The sequence below is a fragment of the Conger conger genome, chromosome 1 (genome assembly GCF_963514075.1).
Source record: "Conger conger chromosome 1, fConCon1.1, whole genome shotgun sequence".
Lineage (NCBI taxonomy): Eukaryota > Metazoa > Chordata > Actinopteri > Anguilliformes > Congridae > Conger > Conger conger.
In genome coordinates, this window is record NC_083760.1 from 15,116,103 (window position 1) to 15,133,543 (window position 17,441).

Sequence of the window (17,441 nt, forward strand, 5' to 3'; positions counted from 1 at the left end):
GTCAGTCGAGAACATGAGCAAGTGCTGTCCAGTGGTAATCCCATTTTTAATGCAATTATGAAATTTCACTGTTACATTATTTTATCTTTACAATGTTTTAGGGTTTTGTCTGACTGCTAATTGTTTTTTAATTAGGTTTCAGAAATGGAAAAAATAAACCTAAATTACATTTTCATTTAATTCCAACTGACTAGTGTCTATATTCTTCTACACATGAATATGGACTAACATAGTTTTTATTGATGTTTATTTCTAACATGTCTTGTGAAATGGAGAGAATTTTTCATTCTGCTCAAAATATATATTTATATATTTGAACAAACTCGTCAACTCTAAAATAATAATACATTCTAATCTTCAAAAAAACAATAACTGTTAAACAACTTTTAAAATTGAAAATACGACTGAAAAGAGATAAATGCATAAACTGAATATGTGCTGTTGCCATTGCCGAATGTTGTAAGCTTCTTTTTTAAACTTTAAAGGCAGCAGTGATTATGAGCGCTATCAAATGGCTAATAAGAAAATCCCGTTCAAATATACCCGGCCGGTAGAAGAATGGCTACAAGAGAAAGGTAATCTTTAAATTTTAAAATTGTACATTTTCTTTCATTTTGCTTGTTTTATTGTTTTGGTTCAGGTTAACCGTGGTTCTTAAAAGAAAATCAATCAAGCTTATAAAAAAGTGTCAGTAATCTAAAACCATGTCATTTTTTCTCGTACCCATAAATTAATTACTTAATTTTTGTTCTAATTTATATTGTAGTTTTTATTTGCTACCATTATTTAAATCTTATATACCAATACATTTTCATCCAACTCAGTTAAAGGGACTAGATTATTTATGTGTCCATGTGAACATGTGTTTAAATATTAATATATTTATATATGCATACATTTTGCAGCATGTTTAAAATGATTTGAGTTAAAAGCTGTCAATAAACTTAAATCAAAGAAAAGCAGTTGTCATGGATACCCTCTAGTCTAACAGGATGAGAGTATTACTGTACTATATTTACAGTATATTAATCCCATATGTCAGATATTAGCAGTAGTACAGTTAAGATAGTACTTATACTGCATGCTTTTCAAGTATGGGCTAATTTCATTATAAAATTCATTGAAAGGTCATTGCTAAACCTCCTTAAGTAGATTATAAAGTCCCTTTAACAGTCTAAACCTAAAGCCAGCTTCCAATCCCATTACAACTTTTACATGCATGAATCTACATTCTTTTTTTCTGTGATTTGATTTTATTGCTTTGTGCCAAAAATGTAATGGAGTTGTTAATTATGCTATGTGACATTTTTATTAAACCTGGAATAAGTGTTTTTATTGATTAAATTTGATAGTATTCCTATTTCAAATTGCACAGTTGAGGAAATGGCTTTGCTAAAGGGCAACAAGTAGTCAAGCACATTATTTACAACCTGTAACTGTGTTTCATACAAAATGCTCATATAGTTACAATTAAACTGAATATATTTTCTGTAATAATTATTAACCCTTTCTAGAAACAAATTTTATTCATTTTTAAATGTAACTATTTCATTAACCCTTACTGCAAACATGAACCTATGAGAGTTTGTTTTGTGCTGTTTTGTAAAAAAAAACTAATGTAATGTCAAAAAAAGGTATGCAAAATCATTCCTTTGGTATTTTATCAAACAGATAAACAGGAATTGTTTATATGTATCACTCTACATTTTTCAGTAGCCCGTGCATTATTGAACAGTTTACAGGTGAGCAGGTACCAGAACACTTACAGTCTTTGTTGTCCTCTTCCAGGTTAAAGTTGTGATAAAAAATCTAGCCTTAACTTTCATCCCTGTTTTGAAGGGCCCCCAAAGGTGCTGTTGAGCACATGAACTTTCCCGTTCACGCCACCTTTTCATTTAGAATGCATAATAATGGAAATGACTGTAGGAAATGATGACCTTTAGAGGGAGATGGCCCAACGCACACCTGACAGCGGTACCTGCACCTCCGGCCGCTGTGTTCTGCAGACTGTCTGATGAGCGTGCCCGATCAGCCCAGTTTACATGTTATTCTCCACGGCCTTTAAGGCATTCTCTGCGCTCTCAGCCTTTTGCCCTTGTAACAGATGGCAAGGAACCTTTGTTTTTGGTTTGTTGGAGGGCTTAATGACCGGTTCATACAGGTAATAGCTGTTTTAAAAGAACAGTGAAACCAGAAACCTCATGTATATTCGCTGAACACCAGGCCAATTATATCATATGCATTTTCTAAATCAACTGCCCACCTCAGACGTTATGCTGTTTGTTGAGTTACTCCCTTCCCGTTTCCCTCCTAGGCCGGCAGCTAACAATATTCAACACCCAGGCCACCATCACGATCGGGGGAAACGACCGCAAAAGGCCCTTCCAGGGCCAGCTGTCGGGTCTGTACTATAACGGCCTGAAGGTCCTCAACATGGCCGCCGAGGGCAACCCCAACATCAAGATCAACGGCAGCGTGCGCCTGGTGGGCGACGTGCCCTCGGTCCTGGGGTCGGCCACCACCACCTCGGTGCCCCCCGAGATGTCCACAACCTTCATCGAGACCACCACCACCATGTCCACCACCACCACCCGCAAGCACCGCTCCCCACCCACCATCCAGGTATCGCCCCTGCTTTCTTTCAGTTCACTTACATTGTGTTTGTATACAGTAGTGCTTTTCACTGAAGACTGTCCCAATGATGCATTACAGAGTGACAGAAGGGGGGAAAACATGCCAGCCCTAAACCCCCAAATAGCATATGAGGTAAACAACTCCCCAGTGGGGAGAAAAACCCTCAAATAGTGGTGAGAAAAAACTAGCCGATTGGAAGAAACTCGGCTATAGGGGGATGCCCATCCTCCCATCCTGGCCTGTAGGAGATCCATGTGTGTCCTCTCCTGCTTGTATGGTTCCCGGTCAAGAATTACACCAGCACTGCTGCATGCCAACCTAGATTAGTATAATAACATAATATCACAAATCATCACCCCTTTCAATCCTGACACTAGCTTGAATCAACAAACACCCATTACCACATGCTACAATTACACTGTGTAAGATGCAGTATAAACCTCCTGTTGTAATTTGCACATGTACTGTAGGACATAGGGTCACATAGGGTACGTGTTAGGCATGCATTCAACGATTTATGAAATACTGTGATCCATGAAAAATGGTTCAAAGAATTATGGAAAAAACATAAAGTAACTTTTAATCTACATCTAAATTGTGTGTCGGTTGCTTCATACTGGTATTCAGATTGAGAGAGTGGTTGCTTATTTGTGTTATGTTATTATACTAATTTCGTTGGAAAATGTTGTGAGCCATGGGCAATTGTCCAAAGAATATTGAATTTCCATAAAATCTGCCTGTTGCACACTTGAGATTTCAGATGTAATTGAGGATTGTATTTACAGTAATACAACAGAGGGATGTTGAGTTATACTACTGCATTGGTTTGGACTATGTATCTGTTTTTGGGCTGGTATAAGGCAGTGCCTTCACATTGGAGCAAGTCCAAATTGGTGAGAATGTGTGCTTTACTCATGTACAGGTGTGGGCGGGCAATGCATATGCAAAGCAAATGTTTTCAGCCTAAGCAGGCAATTTAACAGGTGCCTACATTTTCATTTGGCAGAGGTCAGGTAAAGCTTTCATTGCAGCTAGAGCAGTGAGTCATTTCTGTTTTACACGGTCCGACCAGACCGTCTGGCACCTGTATTCCAACCACCTAATTTGAAATCTTCATTCAGTGTCAAAGATGGACAGAAATAGATTTGACTATAGCTGCAGCTTAAAATGCAAAGGTGCAGCAAGTGATATCAATTTTATGCCATTTAATGAACTTGTGTTGTAAAACGAATAGTTGTAACAGTACTTTAGGTTAGTTAGATTCCCTTATCCGTTGTTTGATTGGGTTAATTCAGCCTATTTTAGAGTAGATTTCTTGGCTTTGTTTCTTTGCAAGCATAACAATGAGAAAATCAACTTTTCATTCCAGATGTACAGTAGACTACACACGTAGTCTTTTTCTGCTTGTCCTGCCGAAAACGAAACAAAATTGTCCCATTTTCTGCACTTTTCACAGACAGATACCCGCTCTCTCGACAGCAAAACAGAGCACTTTGCAAATACACTTTAACTGTGAGCCAATAAATGTCTGGGGCTTGGCAAAATATAATTACGCTGGCCATTTCATAGGCACTGGAGAACAGATTGACCTGGCGCTCCCGATATTAAAGCCATAACTCTCCTCCGACCATCTGCCAAGAAGAGGCGGGAAGACTTTTATTCCTCCAACACCGCCATGATGTACGGTCACAGCAACAGATCACACAGGCACTTGTGGAAATGCAAAATAATTAGAACTCCTCATGCTGAAAACAATATCTGTCTGCCTGGGCCCGGTGTGTACGGTGCGGTCGGCGAGGGCCGGGGCAGCCTGCTCCAGCTCATCGTGGTCCCGCCCTGGTGTGGAGGATAGACAGGGCGATTCGCCACACACCGCACATGCAAAACCAGCCTGCTGCCTACCCCTCGTTTGTTTATGAAAATGTTTTTCTCTCACCCCTCTAATTGATTTTCATGAAATTCCCTCGTGTTGAAAGACCAAGGCTTAACTGAAATTTATCACGGTGGTTTTATTTTTTGTTGTTGTTATGTCGTTCCCTGGAAAAAAGCTTTTCTTAGGTCACATCAGCTTCCAACTGCGGAACACAATTTTAAAAGAAAACTACAGGCGTTTTCAGGACATGGGTTGAAATGTTACTTAACGTCCTGTTGTCCTGACCCTGGTGAAGAGCTGTTTTCTCAGCCTTTGAAGGGTTCCTGTCCCCTTTTTATTAGTAATATCACCCTGTAGAGAGGGATATTTCTGATGGCACTCTCTCTTGGGAGTGCAATGACCAGTTTCCTTCAGAAACTGCAAATCTATTCATCTCCCATCAGTCTCAAGATGTTGAACAAAGGAAATGCAAATCATATTTGAATTGGCAGATGTTTCAAGACAAAAAATAAATAAATCAGGAAATCATAAAAAGGACACATGTAACAATGAAATGGCTTCATAAAAGTGAACACGGCCTCTGGGCATTTATTTGGGCTTAATGCCGACACTTTATTATACTATATAGTATGAACTACTGGCCCTGCAACATTTTAGCAAAATGCTACTTCTACACAAAAGTGGCATAATATTTGCCTTTGATCAAGAATGGCCAAAGCAGTTTAGATAACAATACTGGATTAGTAAATTTGAGGTTAGTTGGTTCTAAAACTATTTGTGCTATGGTGTGCACAGTTACTGTACTATTTCAGGGGAAAAAATATAGCAATAACACAGTTTTTACAAATAGTATAAATAAATAGTATAAAAAATTACATATAACATGTGACATTTTTTATTCAGATTTTTCTGTAATACAAAAAAAACTAAAAAAACATGCTCAATCCCAAATTACCGTCAATTATTTAACTGGGGTATGAGTATTAAATATAAAATAACTTGTCAAACTGAAAATACCGCACCCACCAAAAACGTCTGAAAAACACATTTTGAGAAAGATTTTAATGTTTTCACGGATGGACAGATAAATCCATTTTGCCCTAGGGCCGCCGTCAGTGACTGTGCAATTACTGGGAAGCAATGTGTACAGGCATTTCATTAGCTACAGTTTATATTCGCTCTCACAATCATACGCTGTGTATTTAGACACATCATTTCAATAAACACACACATTAATGCGTAACATTTTTTTATGTTAAAGACTATTAGATAAGATTATTCGGTTAAGCGTCACAGACATAAGCATGGTGCGACATCCTTGTTTTTAAAAATCAGGCTTTGTTGACAAAAAAAAAAAATACTGTGTCCCAAATGGTCTCTGTTTTGCATTGAGGAGACTGTCTAGTTCCATTAAGGCAGTGCACCGGCAAGCTGGCAGCCTGAAGAAATAAAATGGCGTATTATGAATCGGAGTCGTTCCTTGCTCCCCGTGATCACACACCCACAGATGCTTCCAGCACGTTCTCATACTCACCCACTCAGACTCATCTCTGTGTGACAAATATTAGATAACTCGTGCACCGTAATCACGCTTTTCCAGCGTGCTGCCGGCTGTTCCACTGCAACTTCTTTAAGTTTTACACATTTAACAGTCTGTTCTGTCTTTGATCATGCACCCTAAAGTGCGATGACTAATTCTCTTGTACTTTACACCACTTTTTTTTGGGAAGCGTATGAATATATTTACTGGCATCTACCATATTCATCTCGCAGTTAAAACTGTTTTCTTTCTCAACCCTAGTGAACAGTGAGGATGAGTTTACTCACCCGATATTGTGTTGCTTCTTTTATCAAGTCAGAATGTTTTCCGTCAACTCTCCATCACAAAACCACAGTAAAATAACTCATATGGGCAATTCATTTTAGAAAACAGCAAGTATAGCATACTTTGTACTGTGTTGCAGGGGGGTTCAAAGCTATTTGGAATAAAAAATATAAAAAATCCAATCTATATGGATATTGAGATGTGTGTATCCAGTTGTTAACATACTCATTTCTTAAGTTTTAGTTCAGTCACATTTTGCAGTATATAAAAAGTATAATTTTTGGCAACCAAATACGCTGTAGCTCTTCTATTAGTGTGTGATGTTATTATTAGTGTAGGATATTAGTTGTGTGATGGCTAGCCTTGCAGCAACTTTTCCTTGTTTTCCGAGTTTTTCCAAGGAGAGGAATGCGAGCAGCTTGTAAATGAAGGATTGGGAGGTGGGTGTGTGGAAGTGGCTGGGGAATTCTCATTAAGACTGTGTTTCCTGGCGGGTCAGCAAGCATGTTTGCTTTTCCGTCTTAATTCCTTCAAACAGGATCAGTAAACAAGCTGCCTGTCACCGTTTGGAAATAATTTCATGCAATCCCCAGCGTTGTGTCTGAAGTGTTCGGGGATGCATCTATTTATATCAGATTTGTGCCGTTAGTATCCATTGAAAATGGAACAAGGTCATTTCATTGTTTTCTCCTTAATTAAGAAAGAGAAAGGAAAGAAAAGAACAAAGAAAGTTGGGATTTGGGGAACACCACTTTTCACAAATTAAGGAAATATTGTAAAAACTGTGAGGAAATATGATAAACCCAATGTCTGTGCTAATATATGGACACAAAAAGCAGTCGAGAGGAATGTGAAATATGCGTAACTAACAATGTGCAGTAGTGCAGTAGAAGCTTGCATATTGGCACATTAGACAGCTATGGTAAATACACACGTTTGAAAAACATGCTCCAAGCAACTTCTCACTGCTTCCCAGGCATCTTCACGCATCCTTTCCTTCAGGAAGTACGGCAAGATTTGTGGCTGTGCCGTATCGATCAGGTCAGAACGTCAAACTCCTGGCGCTGGCGTTGGTGTTGGCGTAAAGAGCAGAACCTGGGGAGGACGGGAGAACGAAAGATTAGTTTGGTCAATGTTTCATGATTCTCACACCTCTTTTTGTTGACCTTCCGGAAGTCAGAGTGATGCGTTCTCCCAGGCGGAGAGATGTGTGGCGTCCTAATTATAGATCGAGGGAGACAGATGAAGCCATGCTTCACATGTCCTGTTAGGGCCGAAGGACCATGCAGAGCAGCACAAATAGAAAGTCTGATGAGCTCGTTCATTTTACAGAAGATTTCAGATGCTTCTGCGTGACACTGAATAGCGCACGCTGATTATGTGGGCAGTTTTTCAGTATTGATTCTACCTGTCTTTGCCTGTACTGTAGGTCCATTTGTTACTTTCAAAATGTCCTGTTCTCTAGAAGACCGAATGAGTACCGCCTGTCTCAAAATGGACTCCGATGTAACCACACAAATTACTGTAGGGCATACTTGAAAGGGTGAGAGAGCACTGCAATGTAATCTTTTAGCAGACTGAGATGATGTTCAAGGGTGTCATGGTAACTAATCATGTGTGAAACATACATAAGTGTGGGTCAAGGCATTGGTTTTTTAGTAGTACGTCTTGTGTAAATATAAGTGTGACCCGGTTTGAAGTAGAGCTCTGCTGTCTGCAAGGCTCAAGGCAGAGTCATAGACATTACAAAGTCTTGAAAGCCTAATGCTGTAGAATGATGCCATTATACTGTATTCAAAACTGTATTAACTCATGTGCATGCATTTAACTATGTAGAGGTTTCAGAGGACTGTGAATAAACAGACGAATTGTGCTTGTAAACACTGTAATTGTGTTCATGTGCATGGGTGTGCGGGGGTTCATGGAATGTTGCTGTTGTAACTTTAACTGATTGTACTTATAAATTGTCAGATGAACAAGTCTTATTTTATTCTGTATTCCTTTGATGGCATTGTAGAATATATCGTGAAAACTGAGAAGGGAGTACATTGGTAAATTGTTAGAAATCTTTAATAATTGATGTATAATTGAGCGATTTTGGTCTTTCTGTGTGGTAAGGTAACACTTTTCTGTTTGCTTCGTCCTTGGAGAAGCGCAGCGGGAGGTGAGGCGATGGGGTTCGATTGTATCTGTGTGGTATGTCTGCTAGTATTTCGTATGAGGGACATACATTAGCCTTAGGGTGCAGGCACCTCTCGATGGTCCTCCCCGTTGAGCGTACACTACTGGGGGGGGAAATGGAAAGTAAAATGACAGGTTCTGTTACACTGGGTTCTCGGGTCAAAGTGTTATCTGCTTGTTTCCCAAGTTTCAATGCGAAACAGATCTCATGCTGGAATGAGAACCTTGATTACCACATTAGTTTTGCTTTGGATGCTTTCAGTTACCCTCATCTCAAATTCAGCATTATTAATAACCAGAACAGATCGTTTTGTCTTGTCTGGGTAAAATGGTATGAAAGATACTGTATGGTGTGCCCATCAATGCATTATGATAAAAAAAGTATACATAAAATGATGGGCTCAGTTATACTCACCCTAAACCCCAAATATTACTTAGCGAACATATAAAACATTTGGTTGGAGTGGAAGGCAAAAAGAGTTCACCCGTGTATGGCATTTATTTGCTTTCAGAGGCCGACTGTGTGTGTGCATGATGTAATGTGTTCATTTAACAGGCCTTTACTGCGCACAGTAAAAGTGTTATTGTGTCAATTTATGGGGCAGTAATAGCAGAGGGGCTCAGATAAATCTATTCCATATACTGATGAGCTCTCAGACCATTTAATGTTTAGGATTAACCCTAGGTCTTAAATGTCAGAGCGGAGATACATACTGTATCCAGCGCCGGCTGCTTTCCGTATATATAGATACAGATCTCTGTGCAGTGAAATGTGTGTGAAATGGCTGCCTGGGGACCGAGCATCACAACAGACTTACAAGCAAACAACTTTGGAACCTGCAATACTGCTTGTGAAAGAGATCCAGTACGTTCCCTCCAAGTGTTGAGGACTAGAAATTATTAACCGATTCTGTTAATTGGCGACAACACACAAATCATAAATATATATATATATATATATATATATATATATATATATATATATATATATATATATCCTTATATTTATTTATTTTTATTCATTTTTGGGAGGGTTTGGGGGGGCATCACCAACTCTAAACTGAAAAAAATTATCTAACTCTATTAACTATTAACCATAATGTTTGGGATAATTTGAGAGGAAAGGTGCTATTACAAAGCATCACAACATTAAAACAGAGTTAAGGTAAAAGTGGTGGTTTATTTCTATAGATAATCATTGGTTAGGTTTGGAGAAGAAAATATGAATGCATTTAGTACCAGGAGCTACACACAAGATAACATATAGCTAAGGATAACACACAAACAAGTTTAGCAATACCATACAGTTTATGGTACCAGGAGAACTGTTAAGCAGTTTCTCCCCCCCCCCCAGGTGGGTCCGTAGTCCCCTTTGTTTGCCCCAAGAATTGGCCTGTACCACCAAAATACCCCTGAATAAGCTTTTCCAAATTCTAATGATAGTAATGATATCTGTTGTACGACAGCGCATGATCCCATAATTGTCCCCTATCAATTATTTGGATATGTTACTGTGGGATTCCAAGGTGTAGCCTGTCTCTATTCCAAACACTTAAGTAGACGTACATTTCCATCTCGTACCTTATTCTGTCTCATAACCGCTTTGTGTGCTAGTCTATGGTATAGCATACAATATCTCCTGCATTTCTGTAGATATTATTTACAGTCCTCCAAACGTATCATATCATTCACAGTAATTTACATGCACACAATGTTTCCTTTCAGCCCACATTGTAGATTTTGGTTTCGCTCTGCCCCAAGGGAGTCTGTGTGCCACTGTCTGGGATGCGGAGTGCTTATTTTTGCCTGCAGTGTCCAGTCTCGTCCTGCCCGCCTATTCATCCCAGGCTGATCGGAGAAAAGACTGGCCGCAGCTGTGTCCTGAGAGTCCTGGTTTAAAATTACACTGCACCGGTGTGTGTGGGCAATGTAATTCCAGATGAGGTTGAAGACTTGGTGCTTAGAATAAATTGTCTGCACCTTTATCCAAAGCACAGCACAATTCATTCACCCATTCACACACGCTCACACCCAATGTAAGGTTCCTCCAATTGGGGGTTAGGTGTCTCGCTCAGGGATACTTCTACGCACCAAGGGCGGAATTGAACCGGCAACCTTCAAACTGTCCGACGACTGCTCTTACCTCCTGAGCCAATGTTGCCCTGTAGCCTTAAAGCATTTGTTCAGGTGGCAGCGAAAAAGGGAATTTGTGTGGTCATGATCTGAAAAAATGTGTACATATTAAAAGCATGATGAGATCCATCGACATTTCTGTCCTTCGCTGTGGTAATGCAGTGTGCTGACATCGGGAAAACAAACAGCTCAGCCTGAAGTCAAAACACGCCGAATGAGTTGATTTAAAGCACTAATGAAAGTAATGGGGCACCAGGAGATTTATCATCCCTATATATTAAGGCCACTTCTAATTGCCTGTTTGGTGCTGACACACAGGGTGTATGCCAGTGTATGTAAATGCTTTCAAATTCCCTTTGATGTCACAGTGAAATTTAGTGTAAGTGTTTTATTGCTTCGTACAGCTGCTTATAGACTTGTTTGTGGAGTGTTGGTAATAATTCAGTTCTTTCCCTTTGGAAATCTCTCTACTCTGGACTTTCTGTAAATGTGTTTTCTCAAAGGTAATGTGTAGCTTTTAGCCATAACAAAGCTTCAGTCTGATTGTTTTACTGCGTGTCGTGAGCAATTACATTCATCTGCATAAATAAGAGAATTACAATGGAAAAATTATACTGGGAGCTCACCCCACATTTCATGTTCCGCTAATGTTTCGTCATTAGTTAGCAGTGCCAGTTCTTAAGCTCTCCCTCTATAAAAGGCAGATTAATCTAAGTATTTCTTGTCTTCCTTAATGTTAGTTCTGTGACAAGCTATTAATTTGGCCTCATTTGGCATTTTGCAAGTGTGATGGGTCACCTGCTAAACTATATTGAACATTTACATGGAATCACCAAAAAATAAATATGGTACTCCTTGAATAGTGCCCTTGCTCGGTTTTCAGTAGGAGATGTATCTATTTGCATGGTGAGAATGTTCATTTCCTATCCTAAATGTCAAGTCGTTGCATGGGTTCAGAAAATGGCCCGGTGCGATATGTCAGTAACCTACCCACAGAGATATGAGCAGGGGGGTTAATGAGCCCTCTGCACGCAACTGCCCTCAGCACCCTCAGGGCTCCAGAGCGCTCCCGTTTTAGGAGCATTTGCTCCCGAAAATCTATGTCTGCTAACCGGAAAAAAATAATTTAGGATCCCATTTACTAATTGGGATGCATTAGTATGCTGCAAAATTTTTCAGCTTGGAAGCACATGTGCTCCTTGGAAGACAACATTTTAGCTTTGAGGCCTGGCCCTGCGTGACAGCAGGCCCCAGCTGCCAAGACCAAAGGAAGCTCTTTGCAGGGAGAAATTCCTGCGTCGGTCTGCTCAACACAGTAAACAGGCCATCAATGGGCAGAAAGAGTGATCTGATGGCAGAAGCAGTATGGTGTCAGCAGAACGGGCTACTACAACATTACAATAAAGATGAATAATTCTCCCGAGTTGTGTTTAAAATCCAATTACATAGGCAGGGGATTCTGTGGAGGAAGCTGAGGAGTGTTGAAGGCTGATACGTTTCAGAAGGTGCTGACAAGTGGTGGAGGATAAGGAACGCTAAGCTAGGCCAAACACCTGCAAACCTTTTGAAATATCACACCTGATTTATCAGAATTTGTAGCAGCTACAACTTCTTTCAGCTGCAACAAATGAGAATCTCTCCACAAGCTTCGGCTCTTAATGGACAGCTCTCTGGTTGGGGAGAGTGTTTCTGAGGAACTTTGAATTTTAGGGTTTTTTTTAATATAATGTTCATGAAGATGTGTTTGCTGGACTAACAATATTGCAAAGTTACATTGAAACTGCTGATGCACCTCTTGTTTTGTTTGTGGTCATCCAGTGGGATTTTTCCAATGTGCTGTAACACTACTGAAAAAAATGCTACTTCTAGTTTGGAAAGTGTTCTGAATAGATGAACTGCAGTATACTTCAGAATTATCGGCAAGTGTTGTCATGGAAACCTAAATAAAACTTATAATGAACATCAAACAAATGTACTATCTCAAGGTGTCACCAAGTATTATTTAATATCAAATGTATATGGGAATGTAGACTTACAGTGTTGAATGTGTAACAAGGTGCAGATATTCTGAAAAATGACGTTGTTAAATGGTGCTTTGAAACTCTGAGTTGTAGCTGTTCTGTTTTCCTCAGCATATCAAATCTTTTGACTCCATTATACTGTCAAATATGTCTCTGCAGAAATATGCATAGTGCCCAAAACCCCACAGTAGCTTGTTAAAAAGCTATTATACCTGACTTCATATAATCTACAAATCATTCCAAAAAATGTATATGGAAATCTACAATGCCCTTCGGGCAGACTCATAGGCTTTCCTGAGACAACTGTGTTTGGCTGCTGCTCTGTGCTAACACATGCTCATAGGCTATACTTATCTTAAAATCATGAATATTTTTCTATACATATCCCAGACCTGAAGGTGACCCCCAACACATTCCTGGCATCGTAAATGTTTTTCCTGTGTTCTGACAAAGGATAGCATCAGGCCAGTGCTAGAGCACGCATACTTTTCCAAATGCACTGTATGTATTTTACATGCAGATAGATTTTTATAATGTGCCACTGAAAAAAAAATCTAAATACAATCAATCCAATCAACCGCTATTTCAGGAACAGTCAGGGAAGATTGATGTTAGCCCTACCTGCTGGCTTTTCTGACACCATGTAGATGGGAGGGGAAATAATTTATTTTTGACATGCGTTGATTTCTCCTGATTTGAGAGCCTACTCAGTCTCCCTGACACCGTGTGCTAGTAAAGGGTTACAGGGACATGGGTGTGAACATACATACCTTTGCGAGAGGAAATATGTTTTACGGAGGAACTTTCTCTGTGTCAGCACTTTCCACTTCCCCCTACTTTGCTGGATGGATTGTGTGAGAAGTTCCCAAGCAGCCCGCTTGCATAGCCCCCACTCCATGGGTAATGACCAAAGGCATCGCACGCAGGAGCCATCGCTGAGGTGGGGTGCCACTTTGCCGGATAAGACAGGATAAATGAACGCTAGGCAAAGAGCAGCAACAAATAATGAGATCAGAGAGGAACAGTAGCGCGCTAAGTGGCTGTAATATAATGGATGGCTTCCAGGTGGAACAGATAAATTAATCCTCAATGTTAATTGCATTTCGTTGTTTTTTTTACCCCGTATTATCATAAAAATTGAGGTTATCTTTTCTATGAATTAACAAGGAGCGTGTTACGTCCTCTGACTTCTTTTTCTTTCCACTCCCTATGAATAAAATGCACTGTACACGGTGATGAGGTGTTTATAATTAATCTAGTGCCCCCTTCCCGTGACCCCAGTGCTCATTTCCATTGTAGACTCCTTCATTAGGCAGCGGTTTCTCCGAGCGCGCAGAACCGTATCCGAGGTGAGATCACTCACTCTCCGCGCCAGAGACCTGGAAACGTCTGCGCGTCCCGGGGACCGCGGGCGTCGCGCGCGCTAAACCGAGAAACGGCAGGCCTCTTAAAGCCGGGAGCAGACCGCCCCGCCCCAGCAGCTGGGCCCAGATTTCTCTCGCAGATACTCAAGTCTCTAGCGTGCACTAAACAATGATACCAGGCGCTGAGATCACAATACACTCGATCCTTTTAAGAGACGTTTTGTACCCGTAAGCAGAACCGACAAACGGCTGCAAGGCCCAGGGCCGCTGGGCGGTTTATGAGAAGCAGATACTCCGATACCTCACTGTGAAGGTCACTCGCGTAAAATGTGCTTTGCATTCGGTTAGATTTAAAGCATTTTCACTCGTTCAGTGTACTATTCTTTTAAAACTTGCTAGAGCAGAGGTGGTAATGTTTTTCACTTTAGAGACAAGAAGGTGCCCTCAGGCAAATCTTTGTTTTCTCTATCAGACATACTGGAATACATTGTAAATATATATATATTGTATATATATATATATATATATATATATAGTATTGTTAAACAATGTGCAATATCTGAAGACAGCTAAAATTATGCATGTATGTCTAGTTAGCATGAAGCACTGCAAAAATATTTATGAGCTTGTTATATGTAATAAAATATTGCAGGATATATTCTATTTCTGTAAGGGTGTGCATGTTAAAAGTGATAATCAAACAGTCTACTGATTAAAACAGTCATTGTTCGACCGTGATAGAAAGAAGACATTCCCTGTCTTAACCTGCCCTTCTCATGTCTTAGTAATGAAAAGTGTACCTCTAGGGTCTTTTCCTTTCATTTAGTCCTGGAGAAATGCACAAACTCCCACATTCAGAAGCTGAAACTTTTTTTTGAAAGTCCTCTGTCCTCTCCGCACAGCCTTTCTAATTAGTCTTCCCAAGGTTTCCGAGGTGTTAGTCTAATAAAGGCGGCTGGCGAGTGAGCCACTGTGCGTAAAGCCGGTGTGCTGGTAATTTAAATGTCACCGCTGTGTCTTAATCTTTTTCATCCTTCACTTCAGCCCCGTCGTTTCACCGCTCAGGCTCCTCGCCGACGAGCACGCTTTATCTCCGCGGCTCTCTGCGCCCCCCACACTTCAATATTAAACAGTACCTGGTAATAAAAGACGACACTTAAGATTTGAATCTGTAATTGAAACAAACTATATATTTTCTTCTCATTTTCGCCAGGCTACAATGGGGAGAGCTCATTGTGACTGTTTGTCATGAGCTCCCCGGTGACCTTGTGTACGGCGCCAAGAGAATGATTAAAGATCAAGGCCAAAGACCATTTCCTTTTAAACGGGAAGATGAATGACCCCGTTTGCAACTGCCTGCTATGGCTTATGGCAATTAGAGTTCTGTGCGCGCCCGAGACCATGTTATGCGTCCAAGAGGGAATAGAATTCACAATTTTGCTAAAGCTAACACCAGTAAGGAGGAAGGTAGAAAAAATAGAACAGAATATAATATTCGTGCTTTTCGAGCCGTATCAGTCTGGGGAAAAAGGGGGAATTTTGCAGGTACGTTTACGCGGATAACAAGCTGTTGGCTGAGTGGCTTTCGCTTTGTGTACTTCTGTTTGAGACATCGCTGAAGAGCGGGCATCATCGTTGGATGTGTTGCAGAGTATCGTTTGTCTTCTTTGGGGAGATTGAATGGGAAGAAGTGTTATCTTTAGGGAGGGGCTTGGACCCATTCTGCCATTGATTCTCCTTGTAATACAAGCTGTTTTCTTTTCATTCCGTCAAAGTCGAGATTGGACAAGATAGAGCCAATCCGGAGTGACCCAATCGAAAAAAGGTGAAGCAGTGATTGTCTGGGATAGTCTTTCCTGGCACCTTGTTTCATCACAATAATAATTCTCTATTTTATTTCTATTCTATGTTTTACGTGTCTAGACAGCAGGAATATATGGACTTTGCACACTATGCGGAGCTATCAGCTACTGTAAGTTTGAATTGTTACTCTTTCTTTAGTGTGGAATTGTGGAATACCATTGTTCGACAAACATTTAAAAAGCAAAAATTTGAAATATTTTATAGATAAAATTCAAATAACACAACGCATAGTGTCTGTGTTAAAGCCAATATAAAGGGGTATGTATGAGGTTTGTGAGTAATCCACAAATGCACGCCTCAGTTATTGCCTGCTGTCATAAGTCTAGTGCTAATAGTTGGCTAATGCTAATGGCTATTCAATTTTATTTCTATAGTGCTTTTCACAGCAGACTCTCACAAAGACGCTTTACATAGTAAACAGAAATGGGAAGTATCAGCCCTAAGCCCCCAAATAGCATATGAGGTAAACAAATCCCTAGTAGGAGAAAAACAAACAAGAAAAAAATTCCTGATGGGAAGAAATCACAAGAGGAACCTGGCTATAGGGGGATGCCCATCCTCCGCTGGCCTATAGGTTGAGATGGTAACAGTTCAGGTATTGAGCTCGCAGGTAATCTAGAAAGTCCACATGGATGGATGTAGAATATGCAGTTCAGAGGGGAGGGGGATGAATCTGTAGCTCCAGGATGTGGCTAGTGCAAATCCTGTTCTGATCAGCAAAACTATGCCCTAAATATATCTATGAAGACTATGAGTTTCTATATAATACATTTTGTTGAGTGCAAGTAAGCAGTGTTGGATGCATGATGAACATAAAAGTAATCAAAAAGATTAGCCATTTTTATCTCCACTGATATCTAGGCTCTCCAGTGAACATTATCCTATTTTTTATGCCGTTCAATCTGTCTCCATTTGTTGTCGAATCGTATTCTGGTATTAGCAGAAATGATCTGTTGAAAAACAGAAGAGATCAAATGGTGTTTTCTCATGTTGCTATAACAGTCATTCTTAATGGAAATTGATGAAATTGATTTGTTTGCAGCCATCTAGTGAACCGCAAATATCTGTGAAAGAACGAAGCACTAGGAATTTAATTGCCTTGGAGGCAATAGAAATTACTGACCATCTAAGTATTATTAATGCTAATCGTTGTTACACTTTTGTCTTAGTCTACACAACTCTGGAATTTCCAAATCTGGCAGCATGAATTTGACAGTATTCACCAAGTTAAAATATCTCTGCCATTGTGAAACACGTGGATGTGCTATCGCTCAATGGTTACTTCGCCTAGATATGTTTGTAGTATCATAGCCCTTGAAATATGGGTTAGAATACCTTCCTATTTCATTAAACAGTCAAAGTGACAGGTGTTGCGGCTGCAGGTGGCACATTAAGTTAAAGAGATCCTTTATGCGGTGATGTGATATGAAATAAAATGAACATGTCTGACTATGGTGTCCCAGGGAGCCATGCACAACTGGCCATATTATCACACAGTGAGTGAGGGTTTCAGTCAGAAGGATTCCTATTGTACTTATCACTGTCAA

The 17,441-nt window shown here is 40.0% G+C and overlaps 1 protein-coding gene across 18 annotated transcripts in view; it reads left to right on the forward strand.

Moving 5' to 3' along the window:
- nrxn3a (neurexin 3a) overlaps positions 1-17,441 on the forward strand; it is a 329,043-nt gene that overhangs the window by 286,088 nt on the left and 25,514 nt on the right. For all 18 annotated transcript variants that reach the window (XR_009708171.1, XM_061233256.1, XM_061233271.1 and 15 more), the window contains 2 exons: positions 486-575; positions 2,315-2,622. Coding sequence is in view for 17 of the 18 variants with exons in the window: in XM_061233256.1 (XP_061089240.1) it covers positions 486-575; positions 2,315-2,622 (398 nt within the window). In the remaining variant the exon portion in view is untranslated. The remainder of the gene's footprint in view (positions 1-485; positions 576-2,314; positions 2,623-17,441) is intronic.